The sequence below is a fragment of the Diospyros lotus genome, chromosome 2, assembly GCF_014633365.1.
Source record: "Diospyros lotus cultivar Yz01 chromosome 2, ASM1463336v1, whole genome shotgun sequence".
NCBI classification, from domain to species: domain Eukaryota; kingdom Viridiplantae; phylum Streptophyta; class Magnoliopsida; order Ericales; family Ebenaceae; genus Diospyros; species Diospyros lotus.
The window spans coordinates 8,332,111-8,344,711 of NC_068339.1; the positions used below are offsets into that span (position 1 = coordinate 8,332,111).

A 12,601-nucleotide genomic window follows, 5' to 3' on the forward strand; every position below is an offset into this window, starting at 1 on the left:
GATAGATAGATAGATAGATAGAGCCTTTCAAAAATACCAAAAATATGAAATTTACTATAAGTTGAGTCGGCGACCAATACCATGACCGGGCAGGCAGGCAGAGGGGCTGGCTGAGAGACAAAAGGATACATTGTAATTTGTTAATTTTGTTACAAAATAAAATAAAAAAAAGGCCGAAGGATCCGAGTATGAAATGGGTGGGCCAAAGCTGTCAAGCGGACAGACGGCCGTTAGTGTTCAAAACCCAAAGCAACAATTCCTCTCCGACTCCCAACGTTCTTCTATTTCTCTCTCTAAACTCTAGAGAGAGACACGCACACATTTGATAATGTCGTCCTCACCGCCTCCGGCATCCCCACCGCCGGCCAACTCCACTTCGCCGCCCCCCGCAGCGGCCGCAGCTCCTCCTCCTGCGGCGAACACGACCTCGCCGCCGCCTTCACCTACTCCAATCCCACCCGCTGCATCTCCGCCGGCGCCAGTGGCTCCGGCGGCCTCTCCTCCGCCCCCAGTGGCTCCGGCTCCCTCAACCTCTCCCTCGCCGCCTTCGCCGGCGAATGCATCACCGCAGACTCCGGGTTCTTCGTCATCTCGACCACCGCCGTCTAGTTCCTCGCCGTCTCCTCCTGCGCCGGAGACTCGGTCCCCGCCAGCACCTCGGGGGGCCTCGAGATCCTCGCCGTCGCCGCCTCCATCGAGCTCATCTTCCAGCATATCGACAGGTCTTGTTGTTGGGATCGCCATTGGCGGTATTCTCATTCTTGGTATCTTGAGCCTTCTGTTTATATGTTGCAAAAGAAAGAAGAGAAGAGAAGAAGATTACTATACTCAGCCGCCACATGGCCGTAAAGGTGAGACCTCTTCCGATCTATTGATTGGGTTCTCTTCGTTTAAGCTTACACTATTTTTATTTTAACTTTTTTGGGCTTGGAGATTCATGATTTGGGGTTTGGCTTGTAAGCGTAGAATTTGACAAAACCTTCTTAGTACTCATCAACAATGAAGATAAGTTGCTATTAGATCTGCGTCTACTTTTTGTCCTGCAAAAGTTTTTGAATGGCATTTTCTTTTTTCTTTTTTTTGTTCTCAAGTATGAAATATTGGGTTATGATTCATCGCCCTCGTTTTTATTTCTATTCTGAGAGTGAGTATCAAGAGATAATTGAATTTGTATTGTAGTTCTGATGATATACAAAACATGAACAAGAAATAGGAATGCAGGCTAAGTCAGGAAGAATGAAAAAAAGGGATTCCCTGATCATGATTTTGGTGATGGCTTTGGGAAAACATAAGATTACTTAAGATGGATGCTTAATTTTTTACACTGTGTTATATCACCTCCGAGTTCTGTTCCTGGAGAAATTCTGATTTCAAAGACCAGTGGATGCCTGAATCTTACTTTTATATTTAATATCACAAACTTTACCCTATTGGATATTGTCCCAATTAATTATCAGAGTGTATTCACTCATTCTGGTGTGCATTGGTTATTGCCAGATGATCCATATGGTTACCCATCGCAGCAATGGCAACATAATGCTCCCCCATCCGGTGGTCATGTGGTCACAATGCCACCAAAACCCTCTCCTCCTCCTGCAACTGCATCCAGGCCACCACACTCACCAGTGCGCCCTCCTACACCCCCGGCTCCTCCCCCACCTCCGTTCATGAGCAGCAGTGGAGGTTCTGGGTCCAACTATTCAGGGGGTGGAACCCCTCTCCCTCCACCTTCCCCTGGCATGGCTTTAGGTTTCTCAAAGAGCACATTCACATACGAAGAATTAGCAATGGCAACGGATGGCTTTTCAAATGCCAACCTCCTTGGGCAAGGTGGTTTTGGGTATGTTCATAGGGGTGTCCTTCCAAATGGGAAAGAAGTTGCTGTTAAACAGTTGAAAGCAGGAAGTGGTCAGGGGGAGCGGGAATTTCAAGCTGAAGTTGAGATTATTAGTCGAGTGCATCACAAACATCTTGTTTCGTTAGTTGGATACTGCATCACTGGATCCCAGAGAATGCTCGTTTACGAGTTCGTTCCAAACAACACCTTGGAGTTCCACTTACATGGTAAGCTTTTTATCCTTTGAGGACTTGGGGTAGGTTGGTTGAGGGGGCAGATTATTACTAGCAAATCATGAATACAGCTACCTTTTTCATGCACTTATTCTGCCTTTGTATGTTTATGGTACATATCTTCAAAATCGCCAGCAATTGTTGCTATATTTTCTTGGAAAGGAATGGGTTTTACTTGAAAATAAAATCTTTCAGGAAAGGGAAGACCTACCATGAATTGGCCCACAAGGCTGAGAATTGCACTAGGTGCTGCAAAAGGACTTGCATATCTTCACGAGGACTGTAAGTTCTATATACTTGCTTCTTCTCATTGTTGAAGCAAAGAGGCCGCTCTTTTACATATGATCTTGGAGTTACTATTAGCTTTCAAATTGAAAAGTCTGGATTTGCAGGCCATCCTAAAATTATTCATCGGGACATCAAAACAGCTAATATACTTCTGGATTTCAACTTTGAGGCAAAGGTAAATTTCTCTAGCACAATGATTGATCTTCAAAATTTGGGTATGCATTGTTGAGTTATATATTACAGTAAGTTAACTTAAATCCCATTTTTTTTAGTAGGGCTTTCACTATATTGCAGTGTCAGTTTTTTTTCCCTCTTGTGAAATATAAATGATGGGAGTCCAGATGTTACTGGTACAAAGGAGTGGAAAAAATGTAATTTAATCATGAGCCAAAAACAGAAAATTCAAACCATCAGTTTTGGTTGTTCAGGTTTCATCTTAGTGTTGATTATTAACATTGCCATTAAACCTGAAATCTTTTATCTTCTTTTCAGGTTGCAGATTTTGGACTCGCTAAGTTTTCTTCTGATGCCAACACTCATGTTTCCACCCGGGTGATGGGAACTTTTGGGTAAGACTTGCCTACATGTGAACTGGATTTTTTGTAGTTTTATTTTACACGTGATATATGTGTTCTAAATCCAAGCTTGTTTTGTTAATGCTCTTTGTTATTTGTTCTGAACGATCTAAATCCAACCATGTTTGGCTCTATTTTATCCAGTGCAAGCTTGTAATCTGACAATGGTCTAGAGCCAGTCCAATTTATATTTTGTTTTGCTATTGTTTCCAATTTTGGATGATTTGTGTTCGTTTCTAAGTTCTGATTCCATTTTGATACAACAACGTACATGTTAAGCCTCAATCCCATTTTGATAGTAGCAAAAATATTCGTACTGTTGTTTTCACTGACTACTACTCACTATAAATACCATTCACATTCTAATAATAAGCTCAATACTTCCAGATACATGGCTCCAGAGTATGCTTCTTCTGGGAAACTTACGGACAAGTCAGATGTTTTCTCATTTGGGGTCATGCTTTTGGAGTTGATTACTGGACGCCGACCTGTTGACTCAACTCAAACTTTCATGGATGATAGCTTGGTGGATTGGGTGAGCAATTATATGAAAACTGTAGTCTCTGTTTTCAAATAATGGCTGCATAACACGAAATCCTTTTTGTCTTTATCTGTTACTTTTCCTTGGTTTGGAATCCTACAAACTTGACTTTCATTATAGGCAAGGCCCTTGCTCACGCGAGCTTTGGAAGACAAAAACTTTGATACCCTTGTTGATCCACGGTTGCAAAGGGAATACAACCATAATGAGATGGCTCACATGGTTGCTTGTGCTGCTGCCTGCGTCCGTCATTCTGCACGACGCAGACCACGAATGAGCCAGGTAACAGTGCAGAAAGAAAATCCCATATGTTGATTCTTATTCATTTTTTAAATAGTTTACTCTCTTTTTTTTTCTGTAAATAAATAGTATACTCTCAAGAACAAATTAAACAAACCGAGGATATCCAAATGATTTTCTTGGATCAAAGCGATCAATTTATGGATACAGAGTTTGATGCTTTGAGGAGAGCAAGCCCATATGGCGTAGCTAGAACATGCTCATATTTGAAATTATATGTCCTAGTTCCTATTTGGTAACCTGTAACCGAAAATACATAGGTTGTACGGGCACTAGAAGGAGATGTTGCTTTGTCTGATCTTAATGAAGGAATGAGACCCGGACACAGCACCATGTACAGTTCTTTTGGGAGCTCGGACTATGACACTAGCCAGTACAACGAGGACATGAAGAAATTCAGGAAGATGGCACTGGGAACACGCGACTATGTGAGCAGTGAGTACAGCGGACTAACTAGCGAATATGGGCTGTATCCATCCGGCTCTAGTAGCGAAGGCCAACAAACCACTCGAGAAATGGAGATGGGAAGGATGAAAAAGGACAGTCGAGGAGGAGGAGGGTTCAGTGGTATCTCGTGATAGCCCATTTTTTTGTTGTATTTATGTTAGCATATACCGCAATCGAGGTGTCGGATGATCAATTCTTTTGTTTGATGCTTGAATCTTCTTAATTAGCTTTCGCTTGGTTGTACAGATGTGTATTGAAAATTCTTCTTCTATTACTTTGTGCGTGCACTTGACAATTGTTCGGTTTTCAAATTGAAAGGCTAATGGAATGTGACATTATTATTCTTTTTGGCGTATAATGAGGAGGTGGCCTGCACATGGCCTTATTAGTTTGCTTTATTTTTGTCTGTCAAATTTCACCTAAATCTAGTCGGTGCGTGCTTCACATGGCTGCCAACCGTTGCCCACCTGCCCCCCCTCCACCGTCAATCAGCGCGAAGATTTTCTCAGGTGTGCGTATCTTGTAAAGCCTCAAAAAACACTAGTCAAACTCATACGGGCATTAATGATCTAAATTACCAGTATCGGGTGTCTTGTTCTTGCATGAGATTAAGACCAAGAGACCAACAATGTCGTCAAAGAATACGATATTTGCAACAACAGAAAATTTAAAATGATTTTTATTATTTATTTACATCATCTTAGGTTTCATCAACTGCTTTTTATCTTTTAACTTGCGTTACAAAGTAGACTTAAAAGTAAAATAATTTATCATGTAATTAAAATATTATAAAGTAAACTTAATATAAATATAACACGAAGTAGCAAGTTGTATAATATATATTTACAGCTAATAGAAGATTGAATTATAGGTAGGTTGTCACGCTCAACGACTTAGATGGCAATGAACAGGCTTTGGAAAGACTATTAAAACTGCATAAGCTGGCGCTTTATTTGAAAATAGTATTATTTTGAGGCTTAATTACTATTAATCCTCTCCAACTATTATCTCACTAAAAAGTATAATAGATATCCTTAAATAAATTTAAAATACCTGCTTTAAGCACATGATAACGCTAAAAGACACTTTTAAGTTATTGTCAATTACCATCGCCTCTTGTCCGCTAGCTATTCATGTTTTTTTTTTTTAAAAAAAAATTAATTCAAGCTTTAATTTTATCAAATCATCATCAAAATTTATATTAATTATATTATATTCTACTATTACTATTATATCGTTAAAAAAATTGCATTGGCTATTAAAAGTCAAACGTGCATACGAAAAATTTAAATAATAATAAGTCTATAATAATAGTATTAACCTTCCAAAGATATAATGGTTATTTTAATTTTGAATTTTGATAGGACGTGGTCATGCCACCCGTATTTTTTTGACATTTAATTGTAGTCGAAATTCAACCAAAATATCTTCTTCCTATCAGCCGAGAGGAGGGTAATTTTGTCATTTCACGTCCCAACCACGAATCAACATTGTTTCTTCACGGGAAAGATAGAATCTCCGGTCTGGATATTCGATAGCCCTAAAAAGGAGAAAAGAGAGGTAGGAGGGAGGCGTTGTGGTTTCGGTTTCGGTTTTTTTGATTCTCTCTTCATTCCACGGTAAATCACGAGCAAATTTTTTGCTGAAACTGATAATCAATTCGCCAATCTCTGAAGACTCGAACAGAATTCCATGGCGTCCCGCCGGCGTATGCTCCTCAAGGTCATCATTCTTGGCGACAGCGGGTAATCATTGTATATATTATTTACATTGTTGTATAAGATTTTTGTGTGTATTTGAGGAGGAATTAAAAAGAGTTGGTGATGCTTATGGTTTTGATTGACAGGGTAGGGAAGACGTCGCTCATGAATCAGTATCCTTATTGTGTCTCCATATCACAAAGTTAAATGCCAACATTGCGTCTATGTATTTTGATGATTAGGTTAATTGACAGTTTGGGGTAGTTGGTTGGCCTTAAATTCTTCAATTTCAGATACGTGAATCGAAAATTCAGCAATCAGTACAAAGCCACAATTGGAGCTGATTTCTTGACCAAAGAAGTCCAGTTTGAGGACAGGCTCTTCACAATGCAGGTACAATTTCTCTTCTGATTTCCCTATGGTTTTATGTTTTGTGTTTTTGGTTGGACTTTCCTCTTCCTCTCTGCGTGGGCTTGAATTCTGTTCTTCTGTTTGGATGCATCTGATCCAGGATAGTTCGGACCATGACCAGTAGTAAGTTGATAAGAAACAATTAAATACCTAAATCATTTATTTAAACATTTCAGTGAATTCTGCCAAATAGATAGGAGTTCGAAGGAAACCTTTTGTCTATTTTATGGATTTACCATCAAGTAACAGAAGTTTATGACCATGACATACTCTTGGTTCACCTTTATCGAAGTTCAAAGGATAGAGGACAGGTTGCTCCCTAGAACATTAAAGCATTGAAAAGGTATTTAGTGCCTGTTTGGTATTATTGCGAAACTCTCGGTCTTGTGTTTTGTCTAAAGAAAAATTATTCTTTATTGCTGCTCTTTTCCATAGCAGGAACTTCAGAAGGGAAACTTTTGTATTGTACAAAAGCGCTTTTTCTATTAGTCAAAACCCAAAAGTGTTTTTATGTCTCATCTATCACAGCCAAATAGCCCATTATGAAGGGAATGTGTTTGCTTGCAATTTATTCAAAGATTAGGTGATGGAGCAGGTGGGAGAATGATCCGTCCAGCCAACTCCAACTTTTTTGTTTTCCTATCCTTTCTTTTTTTCTTTTGTTTGATAAGAAAGTTTGTATAAAAAGAAGAAGATTGCTTCAAGCGGGCAATCACTACACAAAGAAAGGGGGAAGAAACCCCAAAAAACTTATATGTCTACAAACTCAAACAAATCATCTATAAAGGATATGAAGACACAGACAAGGATGGTAATCTGCCATCATCCACACACGCACAAACAAAAAAAAAAAAAAAGAAAGAAAGAAAGAACAGGGCAATCAAGAGTAGTTCCCTCAAGAAAAGGTGAGGAGTGCTCTACCCTTGAAAAGCACTACCCTTTGAAAGGCCTCCTATATAGACCCTAATAAAGCCCTCAGGAGACAGGATGTAGAAACGGGCCATACGCTAAACCTTGTTTTTCTATAGTATAGACAGCCTCCAATCCAAGCATTTTAAAGGTAAAAATCAGTAGCATGCATCAACCAATAAATGACTAAAGGGATAAAACCAGGTCAGAGACCACTATAGCCACCGAGCAATACAAAATTAAGTGGTTTAAATTAGAGGGCGCTACGCTTTCTCCTTTGTGTAAAGATTCCTAGAAAACTCAAGAACTTCGGTGGCAATATCCTCCTCCCTCTCCAACTCTCCCCATGAAGTATCAATCTAACCTGTATGATTAGCATGCCGATAGAATTAGCCATTTTATGGAAGAATTTAGTATTTCATTCATAAAGGGCTGGTTCTTTTGTCTCCATCTTATTTATTGGGAATCAAATTGTATTCCTATGCCTTCCTGCATACAAAATCCAAGCATTTTATTACTTTCCTTTCCAAAAGTTTCTCCATTCCACTTTCCAAGATCTTCTTTAGAATTTCTAGTTCATGAGCTACCTGATGCCTAGTGTTCTCTCACTTTCGATGATTTGGCCACTAATATTTAACCATATCCATGAACCTTTCTCTTTAAACCACTAATTTTTAAGCTTAAATAGAGTAGGACGTGACTGAAACGTCCACGCTGATAGGTAATGAGAGTTTGATTTGGGACCACACCTTGCAATCAATACTAGATAACATCATAAAAATGATATTCCCAGTTAGTGAAAATCAAAAACACATTAATACTGGACATAGCAAGACCATCAATTGGACTTATCCATGTAAATTGATCCTCTTCCAGTAGGAGCTCTGTCAATCCCTCCTATTCTATTCAATGAAATCAAATCTCCTTAGATCTCCATTGAGAAACCCAAACTCCCTCACTTTTTATAAGGGAACCTGGTCACATTGAAATAATTTAAACTAGGGTTTTGCCCACATAAACCTAGTGTTCATCAACTCTTGCCAAAGTTTTCTATTGTCCATATCATTTTGAGGACCATGGATTTGAAACTCCACTTAAAGCATTGTTAATATTTCTAACAAGATATGGAACCAAAACAACAATGTACCAAGCCTTTGTCCCACTATGTGAGATTGACTGCATGAATTCTAGATTGTCATTCATTTCTATGACCTTGTCTCCAAAGCACAAATAGAAACCCAATAAAAGAAAAAAAAAAAAAAAAATTCCCCAAATCCTTCTTGACCACCACTTTGGTGTCCTAGAGAATAACAACACCCCAGCTCTATCTCAGCCTTTAGACTAGCCCTACCACCTTGCGAAAACACCACAAGATTATTATGAGTGCTTCCACCTTAGTTTCCTATAGGCCTAGTACATTTTCTTTCTGTCTCTTATTGCAACAACGACAACAAGAAGAGTTAATTCCATTAAATGAGGTTGGCTACATGAATTAGAGCTCGCTGGTTGTCTTTATCCAAATAGTTTTTTTTTTGCTAAGTTCTCTATGGTCTTTCTCTACCTCTTTTGTTATAGTATCCCCTTCCATATACTCTCCTCGCAGGTGCTTCTATTGATTTTTTACCTCGCATGTCTAAACTGACAAGAGAGCTAAAATTTACGTAGTCGACCCTACATCATTGGATAAAGGTTTGGTGTGTTGTTGTTGTGTGACTAAACTGTTTCAAATGCATCTCTCATGTTGTCTTCAAGGAAGCCACTCTAATTTATTATTGAGAATTTCATTTTTTATTTTGTTTTTAACTTGTATGGTTGTACATTTGTCATTACATCAGTAACTTAGCTACAGGTATGGCATGCATGCATCAGTACTTAATTGTCCAAAATTTCATACCAAACAATAAAGCTGGTCTTGTATTGATAAAACTTCTCTTTTAGTTTTCAAAGGATTTTATAATTGTATAAAATTTTCAAAGCACTTCTCTACTTTAGCCATCCTATCTTGATTCTATGTGTAGTATCCTCAATAATTGTCTTGTGTTTTTAAACAATTTGAGATGTCTAAATTGATCTTTTTTTAGAGTAATCTAATATAAAGTTTGACAACGACACTTTTTTGTTTTCACTCACTTGTGAAGTCCCCCCTGCATTAGCCAATGTGAACTCATTCCCTCCTCCTCTGCTCATCCTTGAGATTAAGGTGAATTAAATCCAAAAAAAATCTCAGATGAAATAAACTAGCGCACTAATATATTTAGGAATAACATCAATTTGGTGTCTCCCATTCTGGAAGCTTTATCAAATTTTTTATACCAAAGATGCCCTTATAAGATAACAGATAATTACTGATTAAGAGGCCTTACGCCCTTATCACCATGATAAGGGCGTAAGGCCTCTTAATCAGTAATTATCTGTTATCTTATAAGCTGCCATCAATTTGTCAATCTATGATAACTCCATCCCCAGTTACAGAAAAAAAAAAGATAACCCCATCCCCCATTCAAATCTAAGAGTTGCTATGGTTTTAGGTTATTACTTCTTGTTAACTATCTCCCACACTCAATAGGTGCCTGCCATCTCACTTGGCACTATAAAACTGTTCTTGCTGTCACCACACCTACATCCTACTATTGACTTGTCTGAGGAAAACAATGAAGCAGCTTGAGAAATTAGGCTATGAAAATAAATCATATGTAGCTGGAGGACTATTTCTTTTCTTTATGGAATAGTATACAATGCAGGTAAAGGCTTTTTAACTAGTTAGTTTTGTTAGTGGTCTGTCTTGGAGCAGGCAACCTTAAACAAAGCCCAACACAAAAACAGGTTTGGTTTCACTTCCTCGCCTTCATCCTCTCACCTATATGAATTACCATGGTTGTACCAACAGTAACTACCTCAGATTTCCAAGATTGTTGAGCCAGAAGCCTGAAATTTCCATTTCATTCCTTTAGAATCTGATCTTATTTGAAGCTGACACATTGATAGCGTACTTTTTCAGATATGGGATACAGCTGGACAGGAAAGATTTCAAAGCCTTGGTGTTGCATTTTACCGTGGTGCAGACTGTTGTGTTCTCGTTTATGATGTGAATGTCATGAAATCATTTGAGAATCTCAACAACTGGAGGGAGGAGTTCCTGATTCAAGTGATTTATTGACTCTTCTTTCCTTTTGTTTTTACTCCTTGGCTGCATAACTGACCCATGCTGTATGGATTTGTTTAGGCCAGTCCACCTGACCCTGAAAACTTCCCATTTGTTGTGCTTGGGAACAAGGTTGATGTTGATGGTGGCAACAGCAGAGTGGTAAGTTGACTTGCCATTTTTCCCTGTAAACTCTATAGTTCTCTTGGAACTTTGTGGTGTTCACTTTGCCTACTTACTATTAACGTATGTTTAAAGTTTAAAATCACGCACTTCGAATTTCAGGTGTCTGAGAAGAAGGCGAGGGCATGGTGTGCTTCCAAGGGGAATATTCCTTATTTTGAAACTTCTGCCAAAGATGGTTTCAATGTTGAAGCTGCTTTTCAGTGCATAGCAAAAAATGCTCTGACAAATGAACCTGAGGAAGAAATGTGAGCATTCTTTTTAATTTCTCCTTCTAGTATCTTTCTCTTCTTTACAAATACATTCGCTTGCAATTTAACTGCTGGTACCAACTTCAGAAATATGATTTCCCATGGGTCTTTATCAAAATCCTAACTGCATCATGCGGGGCTATTCTAGAGCTCTAATCAATTAGAACTTCTCCCAAGAAATTACCATTCTCCAGCCAACTTGCCATGCAAAAAAGTTTCCAACTATTTTTCAGAATATAGGCTGATTTCAAGGTTATTTTTGCTATTGCATGATTCTTTAAAATAGGATAATTGTCTTGCGCTAACCTGGCGAGCTCAATTCTGATATCTGTAAGTTTAGCCCACTTTTTGACAGAGTTAGACAAAAGCAGTTCTCTTCCTCAAATTACAGAGTGCAAAACAGATGACAACTATTCATAAAACTGAATTGAAAAGAACAAATTTTCTTGAAATGCCAAAATATTTCTTGAGGGCTATGCCAAGCGGGGCCTGAATCCTTTAGGCTATGCTCGGAACAAGGATTTTGAAAGGAAAATTGCATACTTTATGAAAATACACAGGTAAATGTAAAGAAGAACATTCATTTTCCTTTTCTTTTCTGACAATAAAATCCTAGTCCTAAACATAGTGAGATTTTGCCATTCCCATTCTTTGTAGTGAGATTTTGCCCTCTTCCAATCTGTTGGTTCTTATAGAGTGAAGCTATTCAAAGATGATGTGATTTATGAAATGCTAATCAGTGTGTGTGGCTTTTGTTGTTGGTGATGAAGATATCTTCCTGACATTATTGATGTGGGGAGTGGACAACAGCAAAGATCTTCTGGGTGTGAATGTTAGAAGTTCCATTGATTGGACGCTTTTTTTCAGCCTATTGGTTTAGAGGAAGAAAGGAGCCACATTTGCACCTGCACTCAGCTCATTATCTCTGGAACTTTTAAAACACACTCCGTATGTATATTTACAAGCAAAAAGCATGATTGTGTTAGTGTTTTTGATTCTTTTTGTTTCTCACTTTATGCCCTCTTCAATTATTTTTCCTTTACCTTTTATTTTTATTTTCTGGGAATCAAATTGTTCTGTATTGAAATCACTGGGTTGTGCAGCACTTCGATCTAACTATTGGTGTTGTTATTGGTACTGTTAGTACTGTTACAGTGTTTACTTATTCTTTATTGCCTTTTCTCCAGACATAGTTTGGGATGAATAGTGATTTCTGATTTGGAAATGATACACCAACAGTAGCTTTGTTGTCTTATACAACAGATACCATCAATGATTGGATATCAAAAAAAGAGAATACAACAAATACCATCAATGATTGGATATCAAAAAAAGAGAATCTGACGGAAAGTTTTTTTCCTTTGAGAAAAAATTCAGTGCAATTATAAAATCGCATTATCATGACTCAATATCAAAGTTTAATTATGTATTGTCATATATTTATTGTTAGAATATATAATAACATATAATTGAATTGTGATATTACTTTTATACAATGGAGTTGAATAATTTTCTCCAAAAAAAAAAAAAGAAAGAAAGAAAACCCAAGTGATGAGAGACAACTGATTGCCTTTTAACCTAACAGATGTCAATATATTAACCATGACGTGTGAAAAAACTCATGGCATCATCAGACACCCGTCAATCGTACATCCAACAGTCACTCTTAAGTTATTGCTAAGTTAGCACTAAAGAGAAACAGTTACTAATAAATGCTTGGTAATTTTTGAAAAGTTAAATTTTTTTTATCAATATAAAGTTCTCTAATGACTGCTTCAGACTCC

General features: G+C 37.9%; 2 protein-coding genes across 2 annotated transcripts; both read left to right on the plus strand.

The window, feature by feature from the left end:
• The first annotated feature begins 217 nt into the window (after positions 1-217).
• Positions 218-4,591, plus strand: LOC127795185 (proline-rich receptor-like protein kinase PERK1). The gene is made up of 8 exons (XM_052326704.1): positions 218-851; positions 1,498-2,064; positions 2,266-2,352; positions 2,463-2,533; positions 2,851-2,927; positions 3,321-3,468; positions 3,595-3,756; positions 4,035-4,591. The coding sequence occupies exons 1-8, from the start codon at positions 329-331 to the stop codon at positions 4,350-4,352; spliced, it is 1,953 nt and encodes a 650-aa protein (XP_052182664.1). The 5' UTR covers positions 218-328; the 3' UTR covers positions 4,353-4,591.
• Positions 4,592-5,718: 1,127 nt separating this feature from the next.
• Positions 5,719-11,989, plus strand: LOC127795186 (ras-related protein Rab7). Its single transcript, XM_052326705.1, has 7 exons — positions 5,719-5,966; positions 6,068-6,094; positions 6,215-6,314; positions 10,240-10,386; positions 10,465-10,545; positions 10,669-10,814; positions 11,588-11,989. Exons 1-7 carry the CDS (start codon positions 5,914-5,916, stop codon positions 11,652-11,654), a joined length of 621 nt encoding a protein of 206 aa, XP_052182665.1. The 5' UTR covers positions 5,719-5,913; the 3' UTR covers positions 11,655-11,989.
• Positions 11,990-12,601: the final 612 nt, after the last annotated feature.

What these genes read in the sequence shown, in the direction of transcription:
- LOC127795185 (XM_052326704.1), top strand. Translation starts at nt 329, where the DNA reads ATGTCGTCCTCACCGCCTCCGGCATCCCCACCGCCGGCCAACTCCACT. An exon ending in TGCATATCTTCACGAGGACT is followed by an intron (nt 2,353 to 2,462) that starts GTAAGTTCTATA and finishes CTGGATTTGCAG; the next exon opens with GCCATCCTAAAATTATTCAT. An exon ending in GCAGACCACGAATGAGCCAG is followed by an intron (nt 3,757 to 4,034) that starts GTAACAGTGCAG and finishes GAAAATACATAG; the next exon opens with GTTGTACGGGCACTAGAAGG.
- LOC127795186 (XM_052326705.1), top strand. Translation starts at nt 5,914, where the DNA reads ATGGCGTCCCGCCGGCGTATGCTCCTCAAGGTCATCATTCTTGGCGAC. An exon ending in ATCATTCTTGGCGACAGCGG is followed by an intron (nt 5,967 to 6,067) that starts GTAATCATTGTA and finishes TTTGATTGACAG; the next exon opens with GGTAGGGAAGACGTCGCTCA. An exon ending in ACAGGCTCTTCACAATGCAG is followed by an intron (nt 6,315 to 10,239) that starts GTACAATTTCTC and finishes GTACTTTTTCAG; the next exon opens with ATATGGGATACAGCTGGACA.